We start from the raw sequence: 17440 nt of genomic DNA, 5'->3' as shown, positions 1-17440 counted from the left end.
AATTGCTGGGCAATAAACATGCAGAGTATTTCACACTGTTTGTCACAGTAAAAAGGAGTAACCGAGACACTGTGAGATTAAGACCAGGCTGTTTACTGTGTTTGTGATAGTAACAGTAACTGTGCAATGACTACCAGGGTTTCGCAATGTATTTGTGGCAGAAAGAGTTACTGTGTACCATGTAAATACCATGTTATGATCCATTTACATTTCCTGTTTGCCTTTATCAGACACACAACAGACAATGGTATTTCTTGAAAAAATTTATTTTTGTCATTTTGAATTTTATAACTATGCATATACATATATATTTATACCACCATTTTACAGTGTTTATTATGTTTATAGCATAGTTATTAGGGCATATATTTGCCTCTGCAAGAAAGAGTTTGATTTTGGTATAAAGTGGAATATATAAGTATAAAAGGTTAATAACTTTTCTTTCAACAGTATTATTATTGTAAAATGATATTCACATACAGGACATACTCAAAATGCAGTTATTTCAGAGAGTAAGGTTAGCAAATTGCACTGCACGTAGGATTTTAAGAGCATTTTCCAGCAAATGGCGTTTCACTATTAACATAAAAAACAAACTACTTTATTCGGGTCCTACAAAGAACTAGTTCCAGAATCATTAAAGTAATAATCCGGAGATTAAATTCAGGACTGTGTGTGCTGTTTGGTTGGATCTGAACATAAATCTGTTTTCCTTGTCAGATTTGCAGCTGCATAATCACACTTAAGTCCCCTTTGTTTTCAGGAAGAAGCTCCTCCGGTGTTAATGTGTCAGTATGTTGTCTTGTAGATTCTCTGTTAATCTGGCCATCTGAAGCATGAAGGCTGATTCCAGAATTCAGAACATCCTCTAGCAGAGCACCGAACTTGATGAATGTTGTATTGATTTTTCCTTCAATAGTCGATTTTGTTTTATTAAGAAAGAGTGGCGGAAAGGGGATTGCGGCTTGGTGTTTTGGGGAATAGTTAAGTAAAATCCTGTGATCTTAGTTTGAATTGTTCCAGTGAAATATCCACCTGCACAATTGGATGGAAAACTGAGAGCGGCTTTGAGTAGAAGCCTCAGAAAAGCAATAGACTGTAAACAGCCCTTTCTCACTCCATGCTGTGAAAAAAATGAGGTTCTGAGACCCACAGTGGGTGGGATCGCTGTCTGGTCTTACCCAAAGGGAAGTGATTATACGAAGCCTGCTTTCTCCTGTTACTAGCTGTTAACCACCAGCTTTCGTTGAATAACGATTATCATTACTATCCTAAGATTAGCGGGCTACTTCATCTAAAGCAAGTCTTTACACAAGGACAAGACCCTTCTTGGAACTGCCGCCTTGCTCCGTAGTCACCAGACTAACTGCTAACCATTGCTGTTTCTTCTAAACATCAAGCTATACTTTAATCCTCAAAATCAGTCTGTTTCGGAGGTGGATAGTTCAGGTCCAGAATAAAAAATAAATAATCCAGACCAAAATTTTTGTTTTGATCAACCAGTTCAGTACTTTATGACTGTGACTGTTTAGATTTTATACTGGCTGATTGAAACGAAATGTTGTTCTGGATTTTTACTTTCTGGACCAGAACTATCCACCGCTGGTCTGATTTTTGAGAAACACAAAACGCTTTATTCAGGTGAATGGGATCCCTTTTTACCCTTAAATATTGCTAATTTTAAACTTGGAAGAAGAAGAAACATTTCAAGACCACGATTTCCTGTGCATGGATCCACACCCCATCTGAGAATATTGTGCAAACAAAAGGATTTAAAGTAACACACGCATGACCAAAAGTAAAGTACAGCAATACCGTCGAACATACCTGCGAATATGAGACATACTGAAAATCAATCCAGAGTAGCAGTGAAAATAACAAATGAAAGCCAACATGAACCCTAACTCTTTAGATGACGGATACAGATATATGATGGGTTTGCTGCATCTTCGGCGTAACTAACAACACACATGTACCTGAATTTATTGTAAATTTTGTGCCTTGTTTCACTATCATTTATGAAGAACCTTTTCATTTTTGGGGGCCTGCCGACCAATCTGTAGTGAGAGGGTATGTCAGTTGGAGACTTCAGACAGACATGAAGATATTTTGACAAATGTAGAGCTGTCATCCTGAACTGGAGCTTGGCCTTCTCCTCCTATAGAGCCAGACCGGACGCCAGTCATGTGACAGTGGAGCTTCAGACAAACCCAAGTGAGAATCAATGTCACAGAAACACCATTAGCTGCTGACGATCCCTTAGAATAGTACTAACAAACATACTCTTTGAAAATCAAGGACTCTGCTGCTTCCATTCCAGGAAGAAACAAAGTCATTTAGGAGTCCAGACCGGTCAGTACGGTTTCTATGTGAAATCCCACAAGTAAACGACACAGAACACAGTGTTAGACGCAGTAACTCAAAGTTCTCAACACAGATTTGCAAAGGACATTTTTCCAACGGAATATATTCGGCCAAGCCGATTCCCTTCCTGGAGCATGCGTAATCCCAAAGATCCCCATCTTAAGCCAGCCACTGTAAGGCTGTGTCTAAATTCAGGTGCTGCATCCTTCAAAGAATAACATCTATGTAGCCTTTGTAGGCTGTACCCTTCAATACAGTTCATGCTATGAATCCTGGGATCTCGGTATAAGTATAAAGCATCTCTAGGCTGCATTTCCAGCCAAAACGGGACCACTGTCACACATTAGGTCTTCGAATGCAGCCTTCGAAAGATGCAGCGGCTGAATTCGGACACTGCCTAACAACCCATCTCCTCCCCATCACCACCATCATTTTCTTAACAAAGTAACAGCACAGAAAATAGCAAAAACCATTGTTTGGTTCATCTTATGAATACATGACACTAAACAGTCAAACATTTCTGCACATCAAAGAAATCGCTCACTAAATTGGACGAGATATTTTAGGCATATCTGCATGAAGCATATACTTTAAATGGTTGATTTTACAGTACATTTAGTAATGACCAGATGCTTTTTTTCTTTTTAATTTGATATTTTGTACTTTTAATTTATGCGATGAAAAACTCTAGACACATTTTAATGGGACAAATTTCTAATCTGTAACTAATTATATTAGATTATCACTTTTACTGACATTTTTAAGGAGAAAAGAAGAGGTAGTTTTGTCAAGAAAATAAAGATAAACATATACTATAAAATCTGGCACTCTTTGGAAAACGTTTCCTCCACTACAAAGTCACCTGCTGCGTCTATTAGAAAACCACACTGGGCCTCTGACTATGAGCATGTTGCAGTAAACACTCGCATGTCGCTCAATGGTTCTCTGAAGTGTTTCTGGATTGCAGGCTCACTTCAGAAGCTGGTGCTTACTTTATCGATGAGCTCCAATGACTTTTCATTGTCTACCGCTAAACTGTGAGGAATCGCAGGACATTTTCGGGATATCAGGTAATCTCTCCCTGGCAGTTTTTGCAGTAAGGCCTGGATAAATAGTTTCTGTTAAAAAAAAAAAAAAAAACGTGAAAGATCTCAAACCGGCCAATGTAACCTAAATACCTTCTTCTACCCTGCGGAGTCTCCTTCCAGACGTACTCAGTAGCCCTCACACCTGTGTGCGTGTGTGGGTTCCTCCTTCACAGCCTCACCCAGTCTCTCTGCATCAGGGTCGAAGGCTCTGGGGGTTGGACAGGGGCAGGTGTCCCCATCTCAGGCATCGTTCTCGTCATTGTCACCCTTGCTGGTCTCACTCCAGCGCTGACAACAGTGGGCCGTGGTGGCCAGGAAGAAGCTGGCCACGATCCCCGCCACTAAGACTGCTACACCGGAGAAGATGACGATGATGTAATCCATGGGGGTCACCCGACACTTTTGGAAGCTTTCCTTGGAGAGTCTGCTGAGGTCAGTCCGGTTCTCGTTCTTGGAGATGATGCACTCTATGCCCTTCATGCCTACAGTGGAACAGGGTAAGGAGGTGGGGGGGGGGGAGTGTCAGGGCGAAAGGATTAGACTAAAGAATTTTTAAGGAAACTTAAGGATTAAGATGCTTCACTTTCATAGGGTTTCAATCAGTCTTTGGGTCTAGCAAGGCTTTGCACATGACAGGGGGTAGAATTACCTTTCACTGTCAATCACCCCTTTGTTTAATTCAAGATGAAGCACTACATATGGCAAGAGAAGGACAGTCAGTGGCCCACAGAACGACCGTAACTCATGGGTTGTCAACAGTGACTAAATTATGTCAGAGGTCTTGGGGAGGGGGGGGGCAAAAGCTGTCAAGATGGTGATCTTAAGGACCCCTTATATTTTCTGTCCTATACGGGGCCCCTTGTGGGAATCAGACCCTCCTCAACTCAGACACTAGCTGTCAGATCTCAATTGTTATTATTACATTTCTTAATTGTTATTATATGTCATTTATATTATATCTGTCATAATTGTGATAATTCTAGCCCACACATCACATCCACAATCACATCTCAACAGAAAACTTAAAGTCTATTTGAAGTCTACGATGTTCCCAAAAGGAGTCAGGGTTAATCAATATCGTTGTTGCTGTTCTTTTAAGCATTGTGTTAAAGTTCTAATTCGCGAGACGTGAATGCTGATGGAGAGTCATGAGCTGTGTAGGCAGTTAGTGACCGCGCCCCACCGCCGACCGTGCGCTACCGGCCCCCCACCAGACTGTCAGGCCAACAACGGTGATGTGAGACTGTGCAGCAGATGTTGCCGTGACGGCGTGAAGACGGACGGCCCACAAGCACCAGAGCCAATGACGGGAGTAACCTCTGAAACGCTGCATGAGGCTGACCTTGTGCCACGGACTGGGACAGCTCAGTAGAGGCTGCTGGGCTTTTTTCTGCTCTCTGACGAGCACAAGGAGGGACCCCCTGCTCAACTGGCTTTACCACAGGGTCACTTTGGGGAGAGAAACATTTCTATAGGCAAGGAAGTTCCATAAGACCAATCTACATACTGGCACTGTTGAGTTGGTATTTACTATCTACCACGGGGGCCATTTGATGCTGGCTCCGGGGGGTCTGTCTCAGCATTTTATTTGCAGTAACACCTAGAAGTATCTAGTGAAGAACACAACAATCAGCCATAACATTAAATCCACTGAGTGGTAACGTGAATAACATTACAATGGCATCTGTCAAAGGTACCGTTGTATTTCAGGCAAGTGAACAGTCAGTTCTTTACATTGATATGTTGGAAGTAGGAAGATAAGGATCTGGATCAGGACAACTAGGTCAGAGCATCTCTGAAATGGCAGGTCTTGTGGTAAGAAGGCAAGGCAGTGTGATGCTCTGGGCAATGTTCTGCTGGGAAACCTTGGGTCCTGGCATTCATGTGGATGTTATTTTGACACTTACCACCTACCTAAACAGTGTTGCAGACCAACTACACCCCTTCATGGCCAGAGTGTTCCCCAATGGCAGTGGCCTCTTTAAGCAGGATACTGCATCCTGTCCAGGAATGGGTTTGAGGAACATGCAAAGGAACATGCAAGGTGTTGACTTGGCCTCCAGAATCCCGGATCTCAATCCGATGGAGAATCTGTGAGATGTGCTGCACGAACAAGTCCGATCCATGGAGGCCCCATCTTACAACTTACAGGACTTGTACAGAATCTGCTGCTAATGACTTGGTGCCAGAAACCACAGGACGCCTTCAGAGGTCTTGTGGAGTCCATGCCTTCACTAGCTGTTTTGGCAGCACGAGGGGGATCTCCACAAAATCAGACAAGTGGTTTTAATGTCATGGCTGATTGGTGGATGTGACTGTGGTTTTCTTCAAATTGCGTTCCAACAAATTTAAAGCTAAAGAAAATTAAAGAACGTACAGTTTGGTTAGATAACCTGTTGTTGCTGCTGTTTCCCAGATACATCATTAGTGTACATTTACAGCCATGGGGTTCAAGCAACAATATAAGTTGCTGCTATCACTGTGCTTTAAGATTAATGTAAACAGTAACAGTAGCTGAACATCAGGTGACCCAGCCGAATGGGACCTGGAACACTTTAGATTGTGTCCGAGTCTTTTATAATGTGCCTGGGATGGGAGGGGGGCGAGGGGGAATACTGAAATGGGCTATTCAATCTCTCCTCTTCTTGCTAGTTTGGACTCATGTGACATTCCTCGACTATCTGCATGGCTCCTCACACGGACAAACCAAACCTTTTGCCTTTTTTTTTTACATTCAGAATAAATTGTAAAAAAGAAATTATGTCTAGTTGCAGGTTAAAACGGAGTGCTCAACACACATCAACAGCCTTTAATTTAATTCACCTGTGGGTTTGATTCATGTGCTTTATATTCAGTTTTTATACACGTGATAGTTTTCCATGAGCAGATACAGTCATTCTTTGATTTTATAAAAATAATCTTTGATTATTGGTCTTTTAGCCTGTGTGTGTGTGCCCACGTTATTATAGCCAAATTATGTATACTGTGACAATTCAGTGAGGTATTATCTGCTTTTCATTAGTGATGTTGTAAAAGCAGGTACTCGTCGTTTCTAATGACTTTCTATGTCGGTGTGACAAATAGCTCATCAACAAACCAGCCCTGCAAATGGGTGAAGTTACTGGAGGCTAATTGCTATGGTTTTGGCAAATAGCCTCAAGGTTTGAGTCCCCAGGGTGCTTTTCGGTTTGCCGCAGTCAACTTGCTCTGAGTAAAATAGATACAATCGTAGTTCGTCTTTGATAAAACTGACGGAAAAGAAACAAGCAAAAATTTCGCATTGCACAATTCACCGTAAAAAGCATCCGCTGTGAGAAGAGGCAGCACTGTGATGTAGAGGCTAGCATTACAGCCTCATCAGGGTTCGAGTCTGACTCCGTGTGTGTGGAGTTTGCATGTTCTCCCCATGCCGTCGAAGGGTTTCCTCTGTGTATTTCGGATTGCCCCCACAGTCCAAAAATATGCTGAAGTTAATTGGTCTCCAAATTGCCCGTAGGTGTGAGTGTGCCCTGCGATGGGTTGGCACCCCATCCTGGGTTGTTCCCTGCCTTGTGTCTATAGGCTCCAGGCCCCCAGCAACCATGATTAGGAGAAACGGTTACAGAAATTGCACAGATGGATAGAAGATTATGACCAAATTCAGGACTATTATCTCACTATATACCGAGAGTCATAAAGCCCTGATTCCCTGGAAGGGGCAGGCGGACAGGATGCAATATAGTTATATGCAGAGTAAGCAAAATTAGTAAAGGTATAAACATGCAAATGCACAATGAATGAGGGTTTTCTGTTTCTTTGACAGCTGAATCAGAGAGAGAGAGAGAGAGGAAGGCAAAGTGGTCACTCCACCAACACCACCTTTACCAAAAAGGCCCAAATCGGGGGGCGGGGGGGGGTCAGATCACCTGACCGAGGGAAACCTAATTTTCTCAAGGTGTGTTCTTGGGGGAAGTGGGCTGCATGGCGGTTAATGATGCTGGCGTTTGACTGGAAAGGTTAGCCTTCATGTCCCGGGCTGGGCTGGGTCGTTTTACCCTTGAGCAAGGCAGTTAACCTGAATTGCATCAGTAATTATTGAGGAGCTGCTGTCTGCCTAGGTCTGATGTAACTATTTACACCAGGGAAAGGAGAGGAGCTGAGGAGACTCAGTGAACCTTTGTGTTTAAACAGTGATGTGCTATGTGTACGAATAGCGATGTGGGACCGCAGGACTGGAGGTAACACTGACTAATTTAACTTAATTTACAATTCGTTTTCAAGATGAACTGATTTTAAAGAAACTCAAAACGCTGCAATGGGTTGGCGCCCCATCCTGGGTTGTTCCCTGCCTTGTGCCCATAGCCTCCGGATACCCCATGACCATGAATAGGACAAGCGTGTACAGAAAATGGATGGATGGATGGAGGAATGGAGGGATGGATGGTTGAACTAAAAAAGTAGTCACTATCAATACACATCAATGTTAATACTTCTGTCAATATTGTGCTGCACATTCTACACATGTTTTGCAATTATAAATTCTTTTCCTTGGCTTTTTGTTATTAAGAATAAGCATCATTATTTACATCAGCCCAACAATTCAGGCAAAGCAGCAGCTTCTGGTTTAAAGACGTCGTCCACGTGTTTAGCACCCAACCCCCCCACAATAAAAGGTCACTCAGCAGTTTAAATACTATTTATTCCTGAATGACAGGAGCACATGACGCGAGACCATGTGTGCAAGTGTATAATTTATTTCTGAAATTGATTTGGTTCTTTTTTTGGAGATTAGAACTTTAATAGGAAGCCTCACTGGGCTCCGTTTACATCACTGGAGTAATTTTTAAATAAGATCTGGCTTGACATTCCCCCCTTGCCCCCGTTTCTCTGTATATCAATGAGCTGTTTGTTTAAATTTCCAGTTTGATAATGGCTTCGGTTTTGGCTCAGAGGAAGGACTTTCCTGTGTTCTGAACAAAACTGTGACAAACCATATACAGACCCACACCGTCAGTCAAATGCAAATGAGTGTGACGAGCACATAACAGCCTTAAATGACATATTTTCCTGAGAATTTATTTAGGATATTCACGTTCTGATCACTTACTAGCCTCTCTTACAGGTAAAATGATATTGAGTGTTTTAACAACAGAATAACACAATAGACTGTATTTACAGTAGTTCACACACTGTATTATTGTCCTCTGGATTCTCAATCCTTTGTGTGACGCTTGTGTTTTCAGACTCCCATGCTTACACAAGAAATCTTAATGCAAATCTATATTAATCCATTATAAACCTAAAATTAGCTACATCAAGAGTGTTGCGGTAGTTTGCAAAAACCCCGCAGCCTATTTACAAGGTAATAAAACTGTTACATACATATGAATGTATGAGCATGTGTGTGCAGACTGGTCTTGAATTGAAAATCTCAGTCCAGCCAGCTGATCAGAGTTGGCAGCCCTGCGAACCGGAACAAAGGAAGAAAGCGAGAGACGACTGATTGGTTGGGGAGTCGTGGTTTTGGGGAGCACAGGCACGCGATTGCATCAGCTCCTCCAGCGAAAGCAGAGCGACCCTGCAGCCCAGTCAAAATGGAGACTGTCGTCAAAAAAGCAGGCAGGGAGGCCATCGTACTGAAAAGACACATGGAACGAAGCAAAGCTAAAAGATAGCAACACGTTAGCCCTTAAAAGCATGAAGGGCAGTTATTATCGCAGTTCTAGAAACACCTTTAGCACGGGTAATGTTTGGCGTTTGACTAAGACCCTATTATCAGCATGGTGTTCTGTGCTATTTTGAGGACTGTTTCAAACACAGGCTACCGCTGACTGCCAAAAGCTGTTTGACGTCATCGGCAGTGCTTTGTATATCAGCAGGGGACGGGGGCGGGGGGTTCGGATGAGTCAGGCAGACCAGGAGGGGTTTTCCACCGGCAGGGGATCCGGTGACTTAAACCTCCCCCGTAGTTCTCTGCACATGGATGTCCTCTTAGTGTGACGGGGGTGACCATGAGAGGCCGATACCATGTTAGACTCAGTTAGGGGGGTTTAACTCAAACACACACACATACAGAGGGCATGTCCTTTGCTATTTTTAGATGTTGTGACAATCTATTTATACTAACATTATAATTAAGACTGCAACATTTACCTGTCATCCCACCCAGGGTGGACCCCGGCCTCGTGTCCTCTGCCGGACAGATGGAAATCAAACATTTATTACATAAACAGCTTTCATATTCTTACTTATTCTTAAATCCCATCATTTTTTTATTAATCTATTTGATTCCTGGGATGTATTTTTTATCACAACAGCTTGCAGCATAGAGTACAGCAGAACATTTTGAACCCAGGTGTTCACTGGTGAAATATCTCCGTGTGGAGATGGAGAACACATGCCTGACCCATGGTGGGATTATCATTCAGAACCTTACAAACACAAGCTCGGGTCCCAAAAACCTTGTGCCCCCTGATCATTTATGCCACCTCCTGCTGGCAGGGTCCCCTCCGCTGACGCTGCCATCGCCGCCGATGGGCACACCACGTTAAGTTCTCACTGCACGAAAATCTCACTGCTGCTGTATCCAGTTCTAGCTTCACTGTAGGAGGTGGTCCTGCTACTGAGCTTGCAGTGGCTACAGGCAGAGGTATGTTGTCACTGGGATCCGGTTCAGTGTCGCCTTTAATTATGTATAGCATTTGTTCATCCTTAACCCAAGAGCACTGCAGACAGGTCTGTATCATGTTTACACTGGTTAACCTCCTAAATAGTTTATGCAAGAAATTTGAGGTAGATTGAAGGCTATTTCAAACAACTACTTCTGCCTGACTGCAACTGTTGTTGGTCTCAAAATATTACCAACCACACGCGCACGTCAGAAGGGTATGATTGCATCATTTTTCAGAGAGAAGGATATGCGTGTGCTCAGACAGAGATCACGTCATTATTAAATGGAAATTGCTTTGCTGAAATGCAATTACTCTACCAACTGGTTTAATTAACAAAAATGAAGTGCAGCTATATTTACAGCGGTTTGATCAAATCTGAATAGAAATAACAGAGTATGTTGCATACTATAGCATGTATCGTATTGTCATGCTTATTCGCTATGCAACCCCGTCCAGAGACATTTGATGGGTGTCTGTTTACATCTGCAGTAAAACTCTTGGAAATCAGGTCATCCTACATGTGGCCACGTGATCGATGGCAGAAAACCCCGCAGAGATGCTGTCACACCCGTGACCCTGACACTTCATCTGAAATGCAGAATATATCTGGGAAAAGGGAGAAAGTCAGTGACTTAAATGGAAGCGCTAGAAAGAAAACTAAAATTGTGTCACGTGAGTCTATTACTGTGTCCATCCTCAAAGAAGAAAACAGAAAATGCTAGAATCAGATATTAGGGGGGATTATCCTCTCTCTCGTAATAAAACTGGGACAGTCACTATGAAACTAGGAATCATCTGAAGAAAAACTACTGAGTCATCAGGACACACATGCAATGCTGAGCTAGATTTGAGTCCACAGCCCAAAGACTGCGAGCTGTAATGCACCGCCCCCCCCCCACCACACTAATGCGACACAGCAAGACTCATCCTGCCTGCACACCGGGAGCCGCAGCCAACACCTCTGCCTACTGAAAACAAAAAGTAAAGATGAGTAACTAGTCAAATAGCCATTTCAGACACGGCCGCTTCTTCTGCAAATCCCTCCTACCAGTTCCTGCAAAGATGGGAAGAAACTGGAGCAGGAAACAGGTCTGCGTGTCTTATGGAGCCCACTGGCTGTAGAAATGAAGCAACATTCACATGTGGAGATAAATGGCCAATAGATAGCAGGTGCAAGAACAGAGGGAACCTGAGGCTACGGAATATTAATGTATTTATGTATTAATGTATTTATGTATTATGTTTTTATGAGAACCTATAAGAGAACCACCTTCTACACGAGCACAGGGGTTTATCTCGGGCCACGCTGCTGCACGGAATTCTTCTCCCAGTTTTTGAAATGAGGTTGACACACCTATGCTGTATTTCCTCAGCTGTGTTTGCCCCAGCAGTTCTCTTTTCCGATTGGCTTAATAATAGCCACGCCCCTCTGCGAAACTAGACGGCGATATATGTTGGTACCATGGTGCTGATGCCATCTGCTACACGACCAGCACCTGCTTCCAGCAGCTACATCTGCCCTTCATATATTTCGTGCTTCCGTGAATCTTTACCATTGACCTTTATAAAGGGTGTGTGCCCTTATATTCTCTATCTGAGTGTTTTTAATTCCCTTCATAAGTAACCAGAACATCCTGCATGCAAATGGCCATGAACTATAAATACGTTTTGATTTGAGTGATGTGAGCATATCTATGTCTTCAAATTCAGCTATTGAATCTTCCAGCTATTTATTTCAATCTGAGCTATTTTTGGAGTCTTTTATAAGTGCAGGGATTTTAACCAGTGAGAACCAAACACAGACAGACTAGAAAATAGGATATTCTGCTTCTCGGTCACTGAAAGGAGCAGCTTGAGATAAACGTCCAACAAACCTAAAAAAAAAAACAGCCGTCTGCTGAATGGAGACGTGACTTAACATTCAGCACAATTATTCAGCAGGTGTGATGAATCACATTCAAAACACGAGGTGCAGAAAAATCGCCAGGTGAGAATTTGGTTCGAAGGCATGACACAACAAAGAACCGTGGATTTAAAGAACGACACTACAAGCTACACTTTAAAAATCCATAATGCACAGGAAGCTGGTTGAAGATGGGGATTGGTTGCTGTCACTGTCATTTCAGCAAGCGTCCCGATGTATGAAGCAGCAGATTCATCTGCTTCTACAGCTTTTACTCATGAATGTTCTCAAGGTGCAACTCAAGCTGACTGGCCCTTGAAATCGCTTAACACTTAATCGCTTAACTGGCAGTTATTGCAATGCATCTAGTGCTTTTTCAAACGAGTTATTGTACCGGAATAATTTATTGGTACCTCAGAGACCTCCCTCCAGGTATATGAAGCAGTGACCTTTAGATTAGAGATCCATAGTCTTGATTACTATAAATAGTATGAAACATATTCAATCAATCGTGTGCAAAAGTCTTAAGCAATCAAAGAAAATTATGTTCAAATGATCTGCATGTCCCGGGTTCGAGTCTCCGCCTGGGTCATATGTGTGCGGAGTTTGCATGTTCTCCCCATGTCGTCGTGGGGTTTCCTCCAGGTACTCTGGTTTCCCCCCACAGTCCAAGGACATGCTGAGGCTGATTGGAGTTGCTAAACTGCCCGTAGGTGTGCATGAGTGAATGGTGTGTGAGTGTGCCCTGCGATGGGCTGGCCCCCCATCCTGGGTTGTTCCCTGCCTCATGCCCATTGCTTCCGGGATAGGCTCCGGACCCCCCATGACCCAGTAGGATAAGCGGTTTGGAAAATGGATGGATGGATGGATGATCTTCATGTTGGTGTAAAACTATGAAATTATGTCTGTCAAAGCTTAGCCATGCAGAAAGTTCAGTTGCAGAAAGTACAAATCCAGACCAGGATTTTGTTTCACAGAGTGGATTTAAACTTTCTGAACACAAACTTTCCAGCTCTGATTACTAGTATAGTTATTCTATTTGTTTTCTTTTTTCACTTAAAAAAAATGCAGTAAAAAAAGAAGTAAACTAGCATCTTTAAACTGTCTGTAATGTGTGATTATGTGTGACCTGTGATCGTGGGGGGGGGGGGGGGGCGGGAGGATGGGCGTACCTAGACATTATAGGCCCCCTGAAAATATTTCAGCCATTCAAGGGCCCTGGAATCTTCCAGGGCATCACTGCCCCGCGATGACCAGGCATCCCATCCAGGATGGCCCTCCCTTATGCCCTCAGTGTCCGGAATTAGACTGGAGATTTGCTGTGACGTACGCTGGTTAACTGTATAATAATCACTCAATGTACTGCAGCGCGGTCCACCTTGAGCAAATGACTGCCTACTCACTGAACCAACACGTTGCATGACACTGGGACCAGTACAACATGCTAACCTCCACTGCATTAGCATTCTGTAAGCTGCCCCTTTAACATGAGGTAAGGACATCCAATCTGTTACAGAAGCCCTTGTCATCTAATATAAACCCCAGTGTAATCTCATGCTTTGGAACCTGACCAAGCTCAGTGCTCCGATATGCGTGTCCAGCCATGTTAAGACACCCTCGCATGGACCTGTGTGTTTACCTTACTCGCTCACGCACACATGCACCGTTGCAGTCCGCCCTTCGCTCCTCGCCAAACTGCACGACATTGGCCGTCACTGAAAAGTGCTTTATTTTATGAATAAAATGAACTCTGCGATCGATCAATACTGTTCATCACCGACTGTGCCTGTAGCCCGTTAGACAATATTCATCACGAGTGAGACCTGACCTTCTGCTTCATGTGCTTTTTATGGCTGTTTTACATTTCCCACCAAAAACAGAGCGATATTAATTTGTGTCAAAATATAAACTCGGCAACCTGAAATGAATCTCCCAGTCTCGTTGTACTGTCATGCACAATGACAAAGAATTGAATCGTGAATCAGTTTACTCTAATGATTTTAAGACCAATGGATGCAGATGTCGAGAGACGAGAGTAAGCCTTCTCTAGGTCAGAGAGCAGCTATGTTTTACTGTAATGTGTAGGAACGTGTTATATAACTCTAAGCTCATTGCTGACACAAATATCCGCTTCTATAAACTGCTTTACATATTTTAATGGTCTCCGCTGTGCACTTCGGGCGTTCTGGTCGAGGTTTGCTCTTACCATACTTTATGTTCTCCCCATTCTTTGGCAACAACACGTATTTTAGTCAACATTACGAAGAATGACACAATGAGTCGCACTTCTTAAAAGCCTGTCTCTGTGTGTCCTCGCACCATGTGGATGCGCTGGAACGCTTCTCTGCAACTTGAGTTTGATTCTCACACATCTTTGCCGAGATCCAGGAGGAATGAGCGAGGGAATATGCCTCAGATTTTAAAGAAAATGGAACCTAATTTAAGGTTCCCTCTTCTGGTACCAGAAGGATCTCTAACTCTGTATCTTAACAGCAGGTACTCAGCTTAAATAGTCCAGGTAACATCCAGCAGTACAACTCACCAAACAAGAGAATTCAGTCTTTTCAGATAAGAAATTGATTCTATTGTTTACTTTAAAACATTCTTGTGTTTCACATTATTAATTTCCTAGTTATTTTTTAAAGCAAAATCTGAAATATTAATCAGTGGAAAGAGATCGGCTTAAGCTTGGCAGCTGCTGGAGTGAAGTGTGGAGTTTAAGGTCTCGCCCTGTCAGTCTTTGGCCTGGTGTGCATCCCAAACGCTCATGACACACCTTGCCTGACTGCATGCTCTTCATGGCTCCTGGAGAGCTTCCTTCTTGATATCATTAAGCTTCAGCCTTCCCCTGACAGCGCATTTTACGCAGAGGATCAAACACGTGCACGCAACAGTTCCTGTGCATCGCACTACGACACATTGCGGGACAACAGTGTGTCAGAGAGGAGGCGAGTTTGTTGGAAGTCAAATATCTTTAATCATGTGATTTGTTTCCCTGTCATGATTAAAGCACACAGCCTATTACACAACAGGGTGTGGGGCAGGAGTCCAGTTTGTTAAAAGTCAGTTATGGCTAATTGTAGGACTGTTTTTTGAGCACGATTAAGTTTCTATCGATCCCATCCGCATCCTGGTGTTATTCTCTATGTTACCCACGCACTGGTAATAAATTGAGTCCATCTGCAGGAAGGATACCAGGGAATAAATGGCCATGAAATTAAATTTGTGCTAAAGCAGAGTCCCTAATTAGAAAATGGCTTTATATTAGACTTAGTGTTTTTTTTTTTCCACACTGTTATGACACCAGTCTAATGCATTATCGAAAAAAAGCTCCCACAGTGATTCACGCATCCTTTTGTTATGCGGTGCCGTCATTAGGCGCTTAGACAGCTTTTTCCAGTGTGATTTACATAACGATTATATGCTCATTTATACAGCACGGCATGTCACGGGAGCCACAAAACGCAAATTATATCCCGAGGCCTCGTCCTACAGCCAGAGTTACCGAACCCTGTTCCTCTCAGAGGGTCCCTCGCTTCAATACATCAATAAGGAGATTCGGATTTGAATGGAAGACGAGAGAGAGGGAGAGAGAGAGAGAGAAAGGGAGAGAGAGAGTCGCTGAGTTTGAAGAAAGCCAAATTAGCAAGAGGAATCCCAATTCGGTCTGGCCAAATTATTGTAGCTACCCCTGCCTTCCATTTTCCATCAGAACTTGGTAAATAAAATGCAGTCCTCTCAAATGTTTATTCCTACACTCTCCTTTCAGTAACAGACGCCTTAGAAAGGACCCTGGCGGTGTTGTCATGTGCCACCGTGATGTCAGAGCACAGAATTACAATCTTTCATTCAACGCCTCACCACCGCGGTATGACCTGTGTTTTATCCGCTTCCCAGCTGTGAGAATAAACGCTGAAAATCTAAATTCGGCACGGCCGTGTAAAAGTGACAGTGCTGCTGCTGCTGCTTTGGAGTAGAGGCAGGGAAGGTGAGGGAGCGGGCGGTGACTCCCAGCAGCAGGACACGGGCAGGGTCTGAGACCCCCACGCCCATGACGCTTCCCGGGCACCCAGGCAGATACTAAGCAGCTGATCCCCCACATTGTGCACCAGTGGGTGACTCCGGGGGAAGGGATCACTCTGCTGATGGGGGGGAGGCGGGTAATTAATACACGAGAGCAGGGTTTGGAGATGCATGGGGGATGCCGGATCGTGCTCCCCCCCCCCCACCCCCCCGCAGCAGAGCATCTACCGAGAAAGTGCTGGGGGTGCAGGGATGGGGATTTTATTCGATTCAATGAACGAGGAATCCTTGAGCTTTGGGAACGAGCCCCTTCACACGCCGAACAAGCCTAGAGTAATCTGGGATCACACGTCCGGGGGGCAGCGGGTTGGGGGTCCGGCGGGCTGCAGGACAGACACATAAGAGGCTTACCTGTAGGAAGCTTCAGCGTGTTCTCAGACAGCCACGTGAACAGTTTGATGAAGCTGCAGTTACACACCCAGGGGTTCCCCTCCAGGCGGACCCGGCGTAGCGAGGGTAGGCGGCTCAGCACCCGGACGTCCAGGCAGGACAGGGCGTTCCCCTGCAGCTCGAGTTCCCACAGGGACGTCAGGCCCTGGAAGGCATCTTCGCTCACCTTGCTCAGGAGCGAGTTGTTCCCCAGACGCAGCTTAATGAGGCTGCGCGACTCGCCGAATGTCCCCGGCGGGATCTCCGTCAGGTTGTTGCAGCTGAGGTCCAGGAAGACGAGCCGGGAGGAGGTACTGAGCGTGCCCGGCTCGATGCGCGACAGCAGGTTGTTACGGAGGTCCAGGTGGACCAGGTCGCTGTAGAGGATCAGGAAGTCGGAGGGGATCCCGGTTATGGAGTTGTCGGAGAGCACGAGGCGGCGGACATCCAGAGGGATGGGGTCCGGCAGGCTGGTCAGCTCGCGGCCGCTGCAGTTCACGGTGTGCGGGTCCGGACACAGGCACCGGCTCGGGCAGCTGTTTTGCCCCCAGGTCGGCATGGTGGAGGAGAGCAAAGCGAGGAGTGACTGGAGCCAGCGAACACATGGCAACATTGTCGAGGGGGGGGGGGATCGGGTGGATGGGGATGTGGGGGGTTAGGGGGAGATTAGGAAAGGGGGGGGGGGGAGGGGGGGCGAGCGGAGGAAGGGGAATCAATTCCCAGGCTGACGCATTCTTTCCATCCCCAGAGATTACGATCTAGCGGCGGAGCAGGGGCTTCAGAGGCAGGGAGCTACACCGGGACACCGTCTCCTGCGAGATCATGTAGCGAGCGCTTGGGATGGCATCACTGCCTGCCGCTTTTGAAGGAGTTAGGGGCGGGGCGACACCGTGCAGCCAGCGGAGAGAGGGAGGGGAGACAGGCACAGAAGTAAACAAGTCAGCAGAGCGGGGAGTGGGAAAGACCGGGGGCAGGCAGAGCGT

The 17440-nt window shown here is 44.8% G+C and overlaps 1 protein-coding gene across 1 annotated transcript; it reads right to left on the bottom strand.

Moving 5' to 3' along the window:
- Positions 1–250: 250 nt before the first annotated feature.
- LOC125745361 (leucine-rich repeat-containing protein 38-like) lies at positions 251–17070 on the bottom strand. The gene is made up of 2 exons (XM_049018121.1): positions 16440–17070; positions 251–3934 (listed from the first exon to the last, which is right to left on the bottom strand). Exons 1-2 carry the CDS (start codon positions 17068–17070, stop codon positions 3693–3695), a joined length of 873 nt encoding a protein of 290 aa, XP_048874078.1. The 3' UTR covers positions 251–3692.
- Positions 17071–17440: the final 370 nt, after the last annotated feature.

The sequence above is a fragment of the Brienomyrus brachyistius genome, chromosome 6 (genome assembly GCF_023856365.1).
Source record: "Brienomyrus brachyistius isolate T26 chromosome 6, BBRACH_0.4, whole genome shotgun sequence".
Taxonomy (NCBI): domain Eukaryota; kingdom Metazoa; phylum Chordata; class Actinopteri; order Osteoglossiformes; family Mormyridae; genus Brienomyrus; species Brienomyrus brachyistius.
The sequence above is the reverse complement of the archived record's forward strand: the minus strand, read 5'-3'. Positions and strand labels throughout refer to the sequence as shown.

Coding starts and splice junctions, on each gene's coding strand:
- LOC125745361 (XM_049018121.1), bottom strand. CDS start 17,070: ATGTTGCCATGTGTTCGCTGGCTCCAGTCACTCCTCGCTTTGCTCTCC. Junction 3,935..16,439: donor CACGCTGAAGCTTCCTACAG/GTAAGCCTCTTA, acceptor GTTCCACTGTAG/GCATGAAGGGCATAGAGTGC.